This window comes from Panthera onca, chromosome E2 (genome assembly GCF_046562875.1).
Source record: "Panthera onca isolate mPanOnc1 chromosome E2, mPanOnc1 haplotype 2, whole genome shotgun sequence".
In the NCBI taxonomy this organism is placed as follows: domain Eukaryota; kingdom Metazoa; phylum Chordata; class Mammalia; order Carnivora; family Felidae; genus Panthera; species Panthera onca.
In genome coordinates, this window is record NC_138353.1 from 12,966,462 (window position 1) to 12,982,062 (window position 15,601).

The following is a 15,601-nucleotide window of genomic DNA, read 5'->3' on the forward strand; positions in this document are numbered from 1 at the left end:
AGCCAGGTCACGAGAGCACTCGGGCCGCAGGGTCACACACCGTTCAGTCTCGAGGAGGGCCCAGTAACGAGCACTTTCTCAAAAGGAGAACAGTTAGTCTGCAGAAGAGGGCACAATCCGCTCCCAAACCCCAGAGCTCTGCACCGTGAGTCACCTCCAGGTGCCAGTGTCCCTATTTGCCACCAGCACTCTGCACGTCCCTGATCTGCTGGGTCATCAGGGCCAGGTGGTAGATCAGCTTGCACACAGCTGGCACCTGCAGCGGTCTCCGTGTGCTCTGGGCCTCCCTCAAAATGAAAAGCCGTGTGGGTTTCTAGTAAATGGGCTGAACCAGCACACAACTTATCCCCAAATCCCCAAGCCCCACCCGACGTCACCAGTACCAGACAAACAGCACCCCCTCCTCAGAAGTCTGAGTTTCCGCTCCGTGGGGCCCTTTGTCTGAGTTTCTAAGTGTTAATCTTTCCAACTTCTTCCCCTGTCCCCTTAGGCCCTCAGGACGGTGGCTGCTTCCTGCCACCCCGTGATCCCTTAGTTCGCTTGCTACCCTTCCAGTTATCTGGTTAACAACTTTACGTTCAGGTAACAATTCTTTACACCAAATCCTCTCTGTTCAAGTAGCTGTTGTGATTCCGTTCAAGTACCTGGTGCTATTTTTGTCTCCAGATTGGATCCTGACCGGCTGATGTCAACAGCACGTTTACTGCCAACCCCCTTAAATGCGATTTCCTGCTCACGAGATCTGATCGGCGTTAATGTTGCCAGTGGAGCGGACCAGCGTGGCCCCGGGTGCACTGTCAACATCAAGTTCTCTGTGGCATATGTGATGGCAGAAAGCAAGGAAACAGGTATCACCCGGCGGCAAGACTGAAGACTCCTGGTGGACCTCAGAAAGCGTTATGGAGAAAAAAAGCATTTGCCACGTCAGTACCTCACACCAGCTGCCAAGGGCTGTGTTGACTTCCTCCAGCAAAGCTACTTAATTTGGTCCGGCCACCGCAATCGGAGTCACCGCCTGATTACGTTTACAATAACCCACAGTCCTTGTCCAAGATCCATCTGCCTTCCGCACAGGCCGAACCGGCCAGTTGACTGGGGATGAGATCACTACCTCTGCTTCTTTCAAGCCGTTAATGGCGCCACTAATCTCTGCAATTCCCCCAAAGGACGTAGAATTGCTTTTGGATTACTATCCTGGGAAGGACGGGGAATTCTAGGGGCTTCCACTTGGTTCTTTTACGGTAACGGCCCCGACTCCACGGGTCAGCGAGCCAGTGTGGGATTCTGCTGGCTGCAATCATACGAGTGGGACCACGGAAAACACGGGGTGGGTCTGAGGACCTATCGGACCCATTCTGAGTGGAGCTGGGCTCAGACTCCATCTATCACCTGACCACATAAGGCCTGCTGCGGTCCACCAGGAAAAATCAAAGTGACCCGCCATCTATAAAAATGATGGTGGGGGACACCTGAGTGGCTCAGCCGGTTAAGGGTCTGACTTCGGCTCAGGTCATGATCTCGCGGTTTGTGAGTTCGAGCCCCGCGTCAGGCTCTGTGCTGACGGCTCAGAGCCTGGAGCCTGCTTCAGATTCTGTGTCTCCCTCTCTCTGCCCCTCCCCGGCTCACACAGCTCGCTCTTTCTCTCTCAAAAGTAATAAACGTTAAAAACTTTAATTAATTAATTAAAATGACAGCAGGCAGCGGGGCAGGGGTGGGGGTTGTCTATCTAAAAGCCAATCACAACCCTCTGTGGGAGGGGGAGCCTGTACAGAAACTGCTGTAAGCTTTTCCGGAAAGCGGCTGGATAATATAGAACAAAAGCCATACGAAGGGACCTCCTCTTTTACCTAGTCATTCTATTCAGAGAATCAGTTCTAATCAGCTGCAATGCAGACCGTGCTTGGGTGCATAAAGACAAATAAAAATACCTGAAAACAACTAAATACAGAAAAAAAAAAATGCTTCGCTAAATCACAGTCTATCCACGTGGGGATTAGTATACAGCTATGTAACACTCTGTTTAGGTTGAAGCATTTAGGTATTATTTTTGGCCTTTCTGATCGGCAGAGGTTTTTTGGGGGTTTTTTTTTGTTGTTGTTTTTAAAGATTGATAATACCTCTTGTTGGCAAAAGTGTGGGAAATCTGACATTCTCGTGCCCTTCTGGTGGGAATACAAATTGGCGGAACGTTTTCGAACATCCATCTGGCAGTCTCCGCTTAAACAACATCGTTCACGCTCTCTGACCCGGCGCTTCCGCTGTTTGGAGTTTATCCTCCAGGAAGACACCCACAGATCCACAGCCCAGTTGATGGTGGCATTGTCTACACTAGCAAAAACTGGAAACCACCCAAAGAGGGGATGAGTTAAATAATTCATGCTCAGCTGCACAATGAAATCCGTATTTCTCCTCTTGAATTTCAGAGAGTCACCTCCAACAACCCATGCCCAGAGACAACTCTTATTTCCCCAAATCCACCAAACAGCTCCTCCCACGTCCTCCCCAGGGGGGAAACCAGACTCACCACCCACCCAGCTGCTTAGGCCACATCCCGCAGTCACCCTTGACTCTTTCCCTCGTGAGCACACCCAACATGGCCAGCACTGGAGTATAAGCCACCTTCTTTCTGCCTTCTGAACCCTCCAGTGGACTTCTAAATGGACCATCCTGGGTCTACTCTTCTCCCATTATGCTCTTTCTCAAGAGAGCAGCCGGAGTGATCATTTTTAAATGATTCGAAAATTAAGGTCATACGTCCGTACAATGGAACATTATTCAGCCCTTCAACGCGGATGAACCTTGAATACGTGGCGCTGAGTGAAAGAAGCCACACAAAAAAGGCCACATATTGGATGACTCCATTTACATGAAATATTTAGAATAAGTAAATCCAGGGAGACAGAGAGATTGGTGGCAGGGGTTAGCAGACTGGTGGTTGTTGGGAGCTGGGGAAAGGGGGATGGGAGCTGACTGCTTCATGGGTATGGGGTTTTCTCTGGGGGTCACAAAAATGTCTCAGCACTAGGTAGAGGTGGTGGTTGTACAACATTGTGAATCTACTAAATGCCGCTGAGTTATACACGTTAACGTGGTTCATTTTACATGCTATGAATTTTACCTCAACAAATAAAGCAGAAACAAATGAGATCACGTCACATTTCCTGCGTAAATCCTTCCACTGGCTTCACACACAACGAAAATAACATCCAGGGGACACCCGGGTGGCTCAGTCGGTTAAGCGCCTGAGTCTTCTTGACTCTCAGGTCATGATCTCACAGCTCGCGAGTTTGAGCCCCACATCAGGCTCTGCACTGACAGCACAGAGCCTGCTTGGAATTCTCTGTCTCCCTGTCTCTCTGGCCTTCCCTTGCTCGCACGTGTGCGCACACGCTCTCTCTCTCAAAAATAAATATCAAAAGGAAGAAGAGAAGAAAACAGAAAATAACATCCAAACTCCTTACCCGCAAGGCCCCGCGATGCAGGCTCTGCTCTGGGACCTTGTACTCTCCCTCACCCACTCCCCACAAGACTCTGTGACAGCAGTAATTTAATCTCCATTTCAAGAGAGGACACTGAGTTCAGAGAGGCGACCTGTTGCGCGGGGATCACGTGGGCGCCTGAGGCTGGCTCCGCCTGACTTGTAACTAGCTCCTGGCCGTAGGGGGTCTCTGCGGAGGCCACCCCGACCGTCCCTCAGGATGGGGCACTCACTGCCCCAGCTGCCAAGGGTGCTGGTGGCTGATCCCTCTCAGCTCTGTGGGTGGAAGAGCTTCCTCGCCCAAGGCACTGACCCTCCCTGAGGACAGCCCCTTCCAATGACGGGCCGGTGGGGCATATAAAGTCCTGGCCCCTCACTTCGGGGCTGTCTTTGAGGCCATTCCGGCTCCAGAGCTCCAGCTCCCCCGCCACAGGGCCAGTCGTAACTGCAGAGTCTTAACTCTGCCCAGGCCGGCTCCTTCACTCCCTCACAAGGCTGGTTTCCAAGGGGGCCTCCTGCCTGCTAATCTCCACATCAGAGTCTGCTTCCCTGGACCAACCTAAGATATCTGCTTTGCCCTTGAGGGCGGGGCCTGTGGGCACAGACTTTATGGTGGGGGGCACTATGGCTACAACGTGTGAGTGACAGGTCAGACTGGCATTGTAGAAGATCCTAGTGGGGGACAAACCAGAAGGGAGAGAGCTGGGAGGCCAAGAGGCCAGTGAGGAGGCTGGTCCGAGGGGCCGGGGCCTGAACTCACGGCCACGACAGCGAGGACAGGGAGAAGGCCAATTCCAGCAGTGGCCACTGGGTGGAATAAACGGACCGGAATTCAAGACCGGCCTGGGGACAGGTGGGGTGACTGGGAAGATTCCGGTGCCCCGGGCTGGCTTCCATCTGGAAGTCACTCATCAGTTCTGGGCCAGCCTGTTGGGGGCCAGCCCTGGCTCTGCCGGTCACTAGCCGTGTGGCCTAGACATGGGACCTTGGTGCCTCGCTTTCCATTAGAGAAAACTGGGCTGAGACCAGGCCCTCCTCATGGGGTGGGGTTAATACAGTTCAGAAAGCCAGCGTGAGTGGGCATCATCCTGTCCACTCTGAGCTTTCCAAGTACCTGCTGGGTGTCTGGGAAGGACCTGAGGTCGGAGGCACCTGGCTGCAGCCCCGTGGGAGGGGAGGGCGGTGTGGAAATCCCTTCGCCTCTGAGCCCCAGAGCAGCAGTGGGAGGACAGTGATTGTTAGGATCATCAAGTAACACTTGAAAAGCCTCCGGCGTGTGGTGTGGCGTCAACAAAGGCTGCTGCTGTGGCTGCGGCCGGGAGAACCCGAGTACCGCACGAGTCTCCGTGTACTACTCGGCCATCCCACGGCAGGCAGGCAGCTGAGCCTCTGCAGGGCCAAGCCCCGCCCACCCTTCGTGTTCCCAGCCTGCTCCTCCTCCAGTGTTCTCTCCCTAAATGTCACCGCCGTCACCCAGCTGCCCAGCAACGGAGAGGCTCAGTCCTCTCTCCTACGTCCCCCGCCCCAGGCAGTCACCAAGCCCTCCCCCTGTCCCTCCTTTGCCATCCCCTTCCCCCCCTGCAGGCCATCCTGCTGACCCTCCAGCCCAAGTGATTCGGCTTCCTCACTTGAGCCAGTTGAAATCTTGGGGACACATACCAGGAGCCTCCTACTGACGGCCCAACTCTTAACCTGCTCGGTAAGAGCAAGGCTGGGCCTGGCCACTGTATCCCCAGGGTACAGCACAGGCCTGGCACACAGTAGGCCCAGGTATATGCTAGCTGGTTTGAGAACAAACACGTGAATGTATGCACGTGCTGGCCAGGCTGGTAGGAAGAACGTTAATAAGAATATAGAATAGAAGGGTGCCTAGGTGGCTCAGTCGGTTGGACGTCCAACTTCGGCTCTGGTCATAATCTCACGGTTGGTGAGTTCGAGCCCCACATCGGGCTCTGTGCTGACAGCTCAGAGCCTGGAGCCTGCTTCAGATTCTGTGTCTCCCTCTCTCTCTGCCCTCCCCCGCTTGCACGTGCTCTCTCTCTCTCTCAAAAATAAAATAAACATTAAAAATTTAAAAAGAAAAAGAATACAGAATAGAGCACATGCTTATAGTAGCCACTACCTGCCAGGCCCTATTCTAAGCCCCAGGAATAACTCGTTTCATGCTTGTGACAGCTGTGCGTACTAGTGACTATTATTTCCTCAATTATACTGTTGAAGAAATGATGTTACAGAGAAGCTGAGTAACTTCCCCGAGGTCACACAGCTAATAGGCCGCAAAGCCACGATTCAAACAGGACTCAGGACCACAATCACAGCATCCCATCAGAAAAGCTCCTGGCCTCTGTCTTATGCTTGCCCCAGATGACACCATCAGGCCAAAGCCTCCTCCCCTCAGGTAGGCCTGAAGCACTGGGGGTTAAGTCAGGGGCTACTCTCCTAGAATCTGCTTATTTCTGGGGATACCGATGAATGAATGGTTCTGAGCCTACAAGACTGAGGACCAGGATGTGGAAATGGAGGTCATGGGGAAGCAGGCCAGTCTGGTGGGAGCTGGGCCACCAGCTCTCCTTGCCCCCTGTCTTCTCAGTTTCTGGCCTCGGGCCCTTCAAACCCACCCAGGACAGAAGCTTTCAAACAGGCTAGCAGCTGTGGGGCAGTGCCTCGGGCCTGCCCCTGGGGTGAGGCGGGGAGAGACCTAGCCACCAGGACTCCAGGGACACCCCCACTCTGCCTCCACCAGAGTTATTCGGCTTTGTCCAAGGGTTCTGAGAGTGCTTTCAATTGGGAAAAAAGGTTCTGCCGTCAAAACAGCTTTTGAAAATCAGTGCCCTGAGGAACAAATGCCCTTGTTAAGCAAAGTGGCCTTCTCAAGTCCACCCTGGTGACATTCAGGGGTTTGGATGCAGTGAATTATGGGATAGAGGAGACAGGAGGGTGAGGATCCTGGACGTCCTCAGCCAAGTCCAATGTCAAGGCTTCCGTGACTATTCGTGGCCACAGGTCCCTGCTCTGTGCACCTGCCCTAGGCGAGCCGCAAGCCTGGGGCCTGTCTTCTAGGACACAGTCCTGCCCCCAGGCGTTCACCTACATGGTTTCTCCTGCCTAGAATAAATACAAGGAGGGACCACATATTGAGTCCCCCTGCCTCTGACAAGCAACACGTGCGGTACTGTCCCTGTTTCCCAAAACCCTCATGACAGACCCATGAGGCCTCCTTATCCCCATCCTAGGCAGGGAAAAACAGAGGTTCAGGAAAGAGAGACAACTCACCTGAGGATTCAAACCCAGACTGGTCTGACTCCAACAAAATACTCTTTCCACAGCACCCTTGCCTACCACCTCCCACACCCCTGCCTCTCTCCCCTCCTCCCCTTCATCCAAATCCCACCCACACTCAAGGCCCTTCCAGGGGACCCCATTCTCTCTCACCCTGACTCCCCTTCTATAAATGCCATTTCCTCTTCTCTGAACACATTCCCTTCTTCCCATATCCCCTCACCTTGCTGACTGCCTCACACACCTTGGGAATCTGCTTGGGTGTCACCTCTTCTGGGAAGGCCTCCCTGGATGCCTGGCTGAGTCGGAAGCCTCCTCTGGGTCCCTTCTCTGAATTTTCTCCATCACAGCCCCAAAGGCTGTCTTGTGGTCATTTGCGTTCCTGCATCCTAAGGACACCCTAAGCTTTTGCGAGCAGGGTCCAGGCAGGTCCACTGTGCTTACTGCTATAGCCTACGCCCAGCATGGTGCAAGGCACACAGTAGGTGCTCAATAAATGAGTTCAACAGGCAGCCCTGATGTCTGCCATGTGTGAGGCCCTCCCAGCAGGTGCGGGGCACAGTGCACCAGCGAGCGCTACCCCTGTCCTCCTGGCCCAGCCCCGCCTCCTGTAGGAAGCCTCTCTCGACCTCCTCAGTCTTCGTCCGATTCCAGCTCCATGTCTCTTTCTGTTCACCCAAAACATCTCTGAGAGCCAGCTAAGCCAAGGCGGCGTTAGGGGAGCATCTGGCAAGGCAAAGCAGGCCACTGGAGGTGACACATCGCCTCTCATCCCCCACACCGCGCCTGCCCCATGGTGCTCACCAGGCACAGCAACACGGCGCACCTCTTGTTAGGCGCTAGGCTGGCTGAAGTGCCACTGGCTGGTGGCCTCCCCACACCCACCTGGGCCACGCCCCCTTCCCCAGACCCGGCCCGGCCGTACCCGGTTGATGAGCTCGCCGACCATGCCCGTCCAGGAGCCGTTGGGCTCGGGCGCCCCGTACAGCCCGTCTTCCACCAGCCGTAGGCGGTAGCGGAAGCGCAGCAGCTCAGCCAGCTCCCGCAGCATGTCCACGCAGAAGCCCTCGAAGCGCTCGTTCCCGGACAGGGCCTGGAAGTTTGGCCGCCGCATGACATACGGGTTCTCCTGGGAAGCAGCAGAGGAGCGAGGTCAGGGCCCGGGCGTCCAGGGGCTGCTGGGGGAGCGCGGATCAGGAATCCACCGCGCTGCGGGATGGAGTCACCGCATCCGTTCCTTGCGCACAAACGCTCAGGGTGCGGAGTGGGCCTGGAAGCTAGGGCCACAGACGCTGGGGGCTTCCCCTCTGGCAGATCACGGGGAGCTGTTTTAATCTCCACCAGCCAACCTGATGCTCAATCGTCTCAAACTCAAATGCCTACCAGGGGAGGCGCGTTAGTAACCTAAGAGTGAATCACACTGTTGGGAGATTATGCCAAACTGGAACAGGGGCTTTCAGATTTCTGACTAGGACCTCACAGTAAGAAATACATTTTACCTTCCAATGCGAGCCACACGTGCGTGCGCGCACACAGGCACTTAAATAGACTTTGTTCCTTGAAATGGTCCACACCCTTAGTGACTAAGGGCAGCACACCCTGATTATTTTCTGTCCTGCTCTACCTCGCTTTCCTACACGACCAGTAGCGACCCACTGAACTGACTTGATGAGCTCGCACGGGATCAGAGGGCCACCAGGACTTAGCTCTAGCCGACACCACCACCACCACCACCAGGGAAGCAGGCCTGAGATGCCAGATGGCCCAATGTCAAGAATGTTGGAAACCTCGGCTGTTTGGTAAAACGTCCTGATTATAAAGGTTAACAACCACACACGTTCAAATACCAATCCTTGTGATGCTTTGCAGGCTAAACAAATAACCTGGGACTGTGCAGAGGTTTGCTACCTTGATGCTTATTTCTGAGGGGTTCCAGCAAACCTTACTGACCCCCAATGCACCAAATAAGCACAAAGGCAGAGGAAATGTGCCAAAGGGCTAGTAAGACGAGGCACATGAAGATGATGTCAGCAAAAAGGGAATCTTATCTTGACACGGTTATTGTCTGAACGGGTGTTTGTATAGTGTCACTTCAGACTTAGGCACAAAGGAAGTTAGGACTCAGGACACAGCGGCGGGGGTAGGTGGGGGGGGGGGGAGGCCTTGGCAAGAATCTCCACAATGGTTACCTCCCACGGAATCCCTGCTATGTGCCCAGCCCCTGCACTGCATGTGCTCGCTGGAAAGAATCGCTTTAACTCCTGGCACTGACCTCACACCGGAGGCATCATCAGACTCATTTTACACATGTGGAAACTGAGGCTCACAGAGGTCAAGTGAGGCGACTGGTTACACAGCGACAGGGACGATGAGGCCAGGTCTTATTATAGGCTCTGGATTCCGGGACCACACCAAGCCCCACAGCTGGGGGGTAGTGGGATGGAGGGAAATCAGTGCTTCTCACTCTCCAACGAAGCTGCCTTTCCAAGCCCAAAACTGTGGAACTGGGAGTAGGAATGTGAGATAATCCTAATAATAGCAGCGGTAGCTAGAATTTCTTGCAGGCTTGCTGTGTGACAGCTATTCTGTCGGCGTGGGAAGTCGATATTATTACCTCTGTTTTAGAGATGAGGACACTGAGGTCCCAAGAAGTGAAGTAGTAAGAGGCCGAGACGGACAAGCTGGTCTGACTCAGAGCTCTGCTCTTAAGCCCCGTACCAGACAGGACCAAGGTGGACAGAACCAGAGAGCGGCATAGGAGAAGCCAGACAGATGGGGGACCCAGGCCGGACCCAGCATTAGAGCTGGGAGGTTCTCCCCAAGCTCTTTCGATATACAGAGCAGGGAAGCTCAGGGAGGTCATGTGTCTTGTCCAAGGCTATGCGGCGGTGAAGCAGGGCAGTGGGGAGGGAAGGTGGGGCGAAGCTGGGGCTCAAAACCCGGTTCCCGGGCACGTTCAGTGAAGCCCTTGTTCCTTCCACCAGGGCTCAGCTGATCTCCAAATTCAAGGCTGAGGCGCTTGGGTGGTGGATCTGGGTTCAAGGTCTCAGGATCAGGGTCTGAGCTTAAAGAGTCAGAAACAGAGACTGGGGCCTGTGAACAGAAGTCAAGATCCGAAAACAACGATCTAGGACTCAGCAGGGAGCCCCAGACCATCAGAAGCAAGGGTCTTATGGAGCCGCTCATTCAGGGTTTTCAGACTTGTTCGGAGCCTTCTGCGGAAGTACTGCAGACAGTGGGCTGGTGCTAAGTCTGATTCTAAGAATCCATCCCACAAATGGCTGCGCATCTGTACATAAAATGTACGCCCGATGGAATCATGGCAGCACAGCTCCCGGTGGGAACAAAGACTGCAACAGCCTAATTTGGGACAGGTTAAAAAGATTATTGATGTCATCAAAGACTCCTAGGCAACTACTAAAATAACAAGTTCTATCGGATATATTAAGAGAAAAAAAAAAGCCACAGAACAACGTGTACAATATGCTACTCTTTGTGAAGGAAAGACTGAGTGCTTGTACATGCATAGAAGCTTCTGGAAGGATGTGGCCTCTGAGGGAAAAAATGGGCGCCTAGAGGGAGAAGGAGCCCGGCTTTTCACTCCCCACCCACATGTGCTGTTTGGATTCTATTTTACATAGGTTTGTATTAACTTGTGTGTCTTCCTTGATATGATGAATTGTTTTAATTAAAAATTTTAATACTAAATATTAAAATATTAAAAGTTTTTGAAGTAAGATATCTAAATGTATACAGAAACACAAATGGGCAGAAAAAGCCAGAGCAATCCTAAAGAAGAAACTGGAGAATTGACCCTATTGGGTATTAATTAATACTTAATTTACAGCTATGGTATTTGATGGGGCACCTAGGTGGCTCAATTAAGCGTCCGACTTCAGCTCAGGTCACAACCTTGCAGTTTGTGGGTTCAAGTCCCGCATCGAGCTCTGTGCTGACAGCTCAGAACCTCGAGCCTGCTTCAGATTCTGTGTCTCCCTCTCTCTCTGCCCCTCTCCTGCCCATGCTCTCTCTCTCAAAAATTAAAAAATAAATAAATAAATAAACATTAAAAAAATAAATAAAATAAGCTTTAAAGCTATGGTATTTGAAACAATGTAGTATTGGACCAAAGATAGACAAACTGGCCATAGAACAGGGAGCTTGGAAACCCACACATAAAGAGATACTCGAGGGGCACCTGATTGGCTCGGTGGGCAGAGTGTGCAATTCTGGATCTCGAGGTTGTGAGTTCAAGCCCCACATTGGGTGTAGAGATTACTTAAAAATAGTAAAATCTTTACTATTAAAAAAGAAGATGCTTTATCACAAAGGTGAGACTGGTGAAGGAGAAAGAATGGTCATCTTTAATAAATGTGCTGCTCAATTGAACATCCACGTGAAATAAATATTCTGAGCCCTTGCCTCACATGGTACATAAAAATCAACTTCACGTGGATTGTAGCTCTAATCGTAAAAGGTAAAATGATTAAGTTTTTAGAAAACGAATAGAAGACTATCTTCATGACCTTGGGGTAGGCAAAGAATTCTTAAATTCTAAAAGCATCAGGGCAACTAGGTGGCTTAGTAGGTTAAGCGTCTGCCTTCGGCTCAAATCATGATCTCGTGGTTCGTGGGTTAGAGCCCCGCGTCAGGCTCTGTGCTGACAGCTCGGAGCCTGGAGCCTGCTTTGGATTCTGTGTCTCCCTCTCTCTCTCCCCCTTCCCTGTTCACACACACACACTCTCTCAAATATAAACAAACAGTAAAAAAAATTATAACTTCTAAAAGCATTAATCAAAAAGGAAAAGAAAACATGGATACATGGACTTTAGTAAAATGAAAAATCTTCCCCTTTCACCAAAAGATTGAAAGTGAAGAGGCAAGCCACAAAAGGGAAGATATCTGCAATACACGTATCTGGTGAGAACTTGTATCCAGAAAATAGAAATAACTCACAAATCAGTAAAAAGGTCATATATCCCCATTTTTTTTTTAATTAAAAAAAAAAAAAAGACTTGGATGGGGGACTTTCCAAAAGAAGACTGTTGGGGCGCCTGGGTGGCTCAGTTGGTTGTGTCCAACTCGTGATTTTGGCTCAGGTCATTACCTCACAGTTTGTGAGATCGAGCCCCGTGTAGGGCTTTGCACTGACGGCTCGGGGCCTGCTTGGGATTCTCCCCCTCCCTGCCTCCCTCCTCCTCCCCCCCATTCAAAATAAATAAATAGACATTTAAAAAGAAGACAACTGTCAAATAGCCAATAAACCGCAAAAAAGGTGGTCAACCTGCCTGTTAGGGAAATGGGAAATGGAAATGAAAACCACAATATGGTGGGCATGAGGGTCAGAAGGGTACCGAGCTCAGGGCTGTCGGGAAGACTAACAGAAGCCAAGAATTGGCACAGCACTGAGATATCAGCCATGGCGGGTCCTATCTTATCAAGGATGAAAGGAGAGCATGCCTTTCATGCTGGGAAAGCAGGCGGCTTTCTTACCTCATGCAATCCTCCCACAGGCCTTCAAGGTGGGATTATTAGACCCATTTTATAGATGAAGGTATAGACTACCTGAAGCGGTAGGGGGTGAAGTCAGGAGGAGAGTGAGGGCTGACCGACCCCAGAGTCACCAAAGAGAAGGATGAAATGTCCCAGCTTGACGAAGACCATCACAGGGTCCACCAAGTGTTCTGGGAAAACTCTGCAGGAGGGAGAGGGGCTGGAGGCTGAGGGAGAGCCCTGCACAGCCTTGCCTCATTGGGCCTTTTTGTTAATTTTATTTTTATTTATTTTTCCTTTAAAGTTTAGTATTTTGAGAGAGAGAGAGAGAGAGAGCACGAAAGTGCAAGAAGGGCAGAGAGAGAGGGAGAGAGGGAGAGAGGGAGAAGGCTCCACACTGTCAGCACAAAGCCCGATGCAGGACTCGAACTCACGAACCGTGAGAAAATGACCTGAACTGAAACCAAGAGTCAGACACTTAACTGACTGAGCCCCGCAGGCACCCCGCCTTGGCCCTTCTTTTGCACCCTAGCTTCCCTGTGGGGTCTCTCTCAATCGTGGTACCAGCCACCCTCTCGGCTCCAGAGCAGTGAGGCCCCACCCCTGGGACAGCCTCCCCTCCATCCCGGACCTCCCCCTGCTCTCCCTGCTCCCTCACACCCAGCCCCTCTGCCAGCCTCAACCCCCACATCAGCTCCCCCTCCCTCCCCACAGCCTCTGCTGCGGGAACACAAGTCAGAAAATACCGGTGAACAAATGGGCAGGTCCAGCTGTGCACATGAGGCCACCGCCTCCACATCCAGTCTGGCAAACATTTCCTAAGGCCCCCTGCTCCTATAGCTCATGCTTCTGGGGATGTCCGGCCCTTCCCTCTGTGTGCTCCCCACTCCTATTCAGCTTCTTTTTTTTTTTTTTTAGATGTTTATTTATTTTTCAGAGAGTGAGACAGAGAGAAAGAGAGAAGAACACAGAATCCCAAGCAGGATCCGCGCTGTCAATACAGAGCCCAGCTCGGGGCTCGAACCCACAAACCATGAGATCATGACCTGAGACAAAGTCGCATGCTTAACCAGCTGAACCACCCAGGTGCACCCCCTTCACAGCTTCTGAAGCCCTGTCTAACGCCACCTCTTTTGTGACGTTTTCCTCAAACCTTCTGAAGCTGAATCAGTTCCTTCTTTCTTCGGGGGGGGGGGGGGGTCCGGTCCCCTCATTATTCTGTGTTGGAATTATTATGTCCAGGTCTATCTCCTCCATCAGACTGGGATCCCCTCCCCCAGTGCCACCCAACAGTAAGGAAACCACAAGACCATCTGTGACTATTCACGTGCTTCCAGCATTTGTGTAAGGTCTGGTGCACAGTAACTTCAGTAACTATTTGTGGAATGAATGAATGGTGAATGAATGAATGAATCCATCAAGAGAAGCCTAAGTGTCAGCAAGAAAACAACACTGGCTCTTGGACAAAAGGGGAGACAAGTATGAGAAAGAGATGAGGCCTCCAGGGTCATGGCTCAGCTCTCCTGACATCCCCTCCCTGACCTCTGTCCCTGCTTCCCACCTAGGACCCTGTCTCTTCTGGCCCCAGGAAGCCTCTGGATCTGACCACACTCCCCCACGCAGGGAGGTGTGACTTCTCCCAGCCAGCCCAGCCTGGCCCTCAGGGCCCCTCAGTGAGGCTGTTACAAAGTGTCTGGTTTCCCGTCTGCGGGCCATCTGTCCCTCCCCAGCAGGCTCACTGGCCCTTCTCCAGGGGGACACGAGGTCCACATTAGATCAGGAGTCCCCTAGGGGCAGAGAGAACAGCTCTGCGCCGCGCTGCTTGAGGGGGCCTCTGATGTCCTGCGGAACCTGTGGTAATCCTCTCAGCCTCCGCGTCCACGGCTAGGAGCTGGCCCAGCTCACGGGCTTACTGAGGGGCTCTCATAGATGGCACGTGCCAGCAGGCCAGGGACTTGGCTGCTCTGAAGGGCACGGCTGCCTGGCACACCAGCCTCCAGGCCCAGCTGCTCTGGGCCGCCTCCAGCTCACCAGGTCCTGTGCCTCACCCTCTGCCGGACCCCCTGGTGGCCCACTGTGCCCAGCGGGAGGTGGCAGGTGGCAGGTGGCAGGGTGCGGGAGAGAGGGCACGGGCTCCGAGCAGGTCGCTCGGCTCCAGCCGGGATTTGTCCTGTGACCTGTTTCCTTACCTTCAAAATGAGGAAAATAAGACAAACCTCATGGAGCGGCCGAGAGGTTTACAGAGCAGTGCCTGGACAGGGCCCAGCACAGCGGCTGGTGCAGAACAGGGTGCTCTGTAAATTGTCGCTGACGCACAAAGGCCCCCCCCCCACCCCCCGCCCCGGTCTCTGATCTGCTAAGCACAGAAGCAGCACCCACGGGGGCTACAGGACCACGTCCTTGGCTGGTGCTCAAGTACGAAAGGACTGGAGACGCAGAGCCCGGCGGCTACGGATCACGCTCTGGAGCCTCAGGGACGTGACTTCCGCCCTGGCTCTGCCACGTACCTGCTACGGGACCCGGGGCAAGGTGCCTCACCACTCAGAGCCCTGGTTTCCACATCTTCAAGATGGATATTAAGTTGTCACGTGTCAACACACTCAGTTGGCAAGTGTGGCAAAATGACCACTCTAGCGACCGTGACTTCTGGGGGCCAGACACTGTGTGAGGCGCCCTACCTGTGCAGCCTCGTGGAATCCCCACGACCGCAGTCATTCCTATCTCTGCCGTGCGACGGCCAGCTGGCGGAGCCTGTGCCCTCCCGTGTTTCAGCAGCGATTAGGCCGGTGACACCCTGGCCACAATCAGGATTGCTGGGTGCATGGGTCACATTCCCTGCTGGTCTGTGTGCGGTGTGAGCCAAGGAATCCTCCTCTTTCACTAGGACTGGGCTGGGGCACCGCTCAGGAAAGGCCCCTCCACCTACTGCCCCCCCCAGGGCCACTCACCAGAATGGTCGTGACCACCAGTGTCTTGTTGGCCAGTGTCTGCGACAGGTTGATGTCCAGGGTGGTGGCGTTCATGGCCAGGGTCCGGTTAGAGTACCATACCCCGATCTGGGGCAGAGAAGGTACCATCAGCACACGCCGGCCCTGCCCCCACCCCATCAGGACTCTGGAGCATTCCCGGGTCTGCTCACCTCGCGGTGGCCTTGCCGGGACTTCTCCAGGATGCGCAGGGTGTAGTTGGTCCTCTGCCCTTTGCTGTTGAACTCGACCCGCCCGGTCAGCCCGTCATACTCTACCTAGCAGGGCGGGAGGCAGGCAGAGGGAGGGGTGGCAGGGGCCCAGACATAGGGCGGGAGAAGCCCAGAGAGGTGGAGACAGAGAAGAAGGAGACAGAGAAGAAGAA

At 53.2% G+C, this 15,601-nt stretch overlaps 1 protein-coding gene across 6 annotated transcripts in view; it reads right to left on the reverse strand.

The window, feature by feature from the left end:
* The window catches only part of GRIK5 (glutamate ionotropic receptor kainate type subunit 5), a 58,180-nt gene that overhangs the window by 25,535 nt on the left and 17,044 nt on the right, over positions 1 to 15,601 (reverse strand). For 5 of the 6 annotated variants that reach the window (XM_060651268.3, XM_060651266.3, XM_060651264.3 and 2 more), the window contains 3 exons: positions 15,390 to 15,494; positions 15,199 to 15,306; positions 7,683 to 7,886 (listed from right to left, as the gene is read on the reverse strand). In XM_060651268.3, coding sequence (XP_060507251.1) covers positions 7,683 to 7,886; positions 15,199 to 15,306; positions 15,390 to 15,494 — 417 coding nt within the window. Of the gene's footprint in view, positions 1 to 7,682; positions 7,887 to 15,198; positions 15,307 to 15,389; positions 15,495 to 15,601 lie in introns of those variants that run through there. The other variant, XR_013552339.1, reaches the window with a different exon arrangement.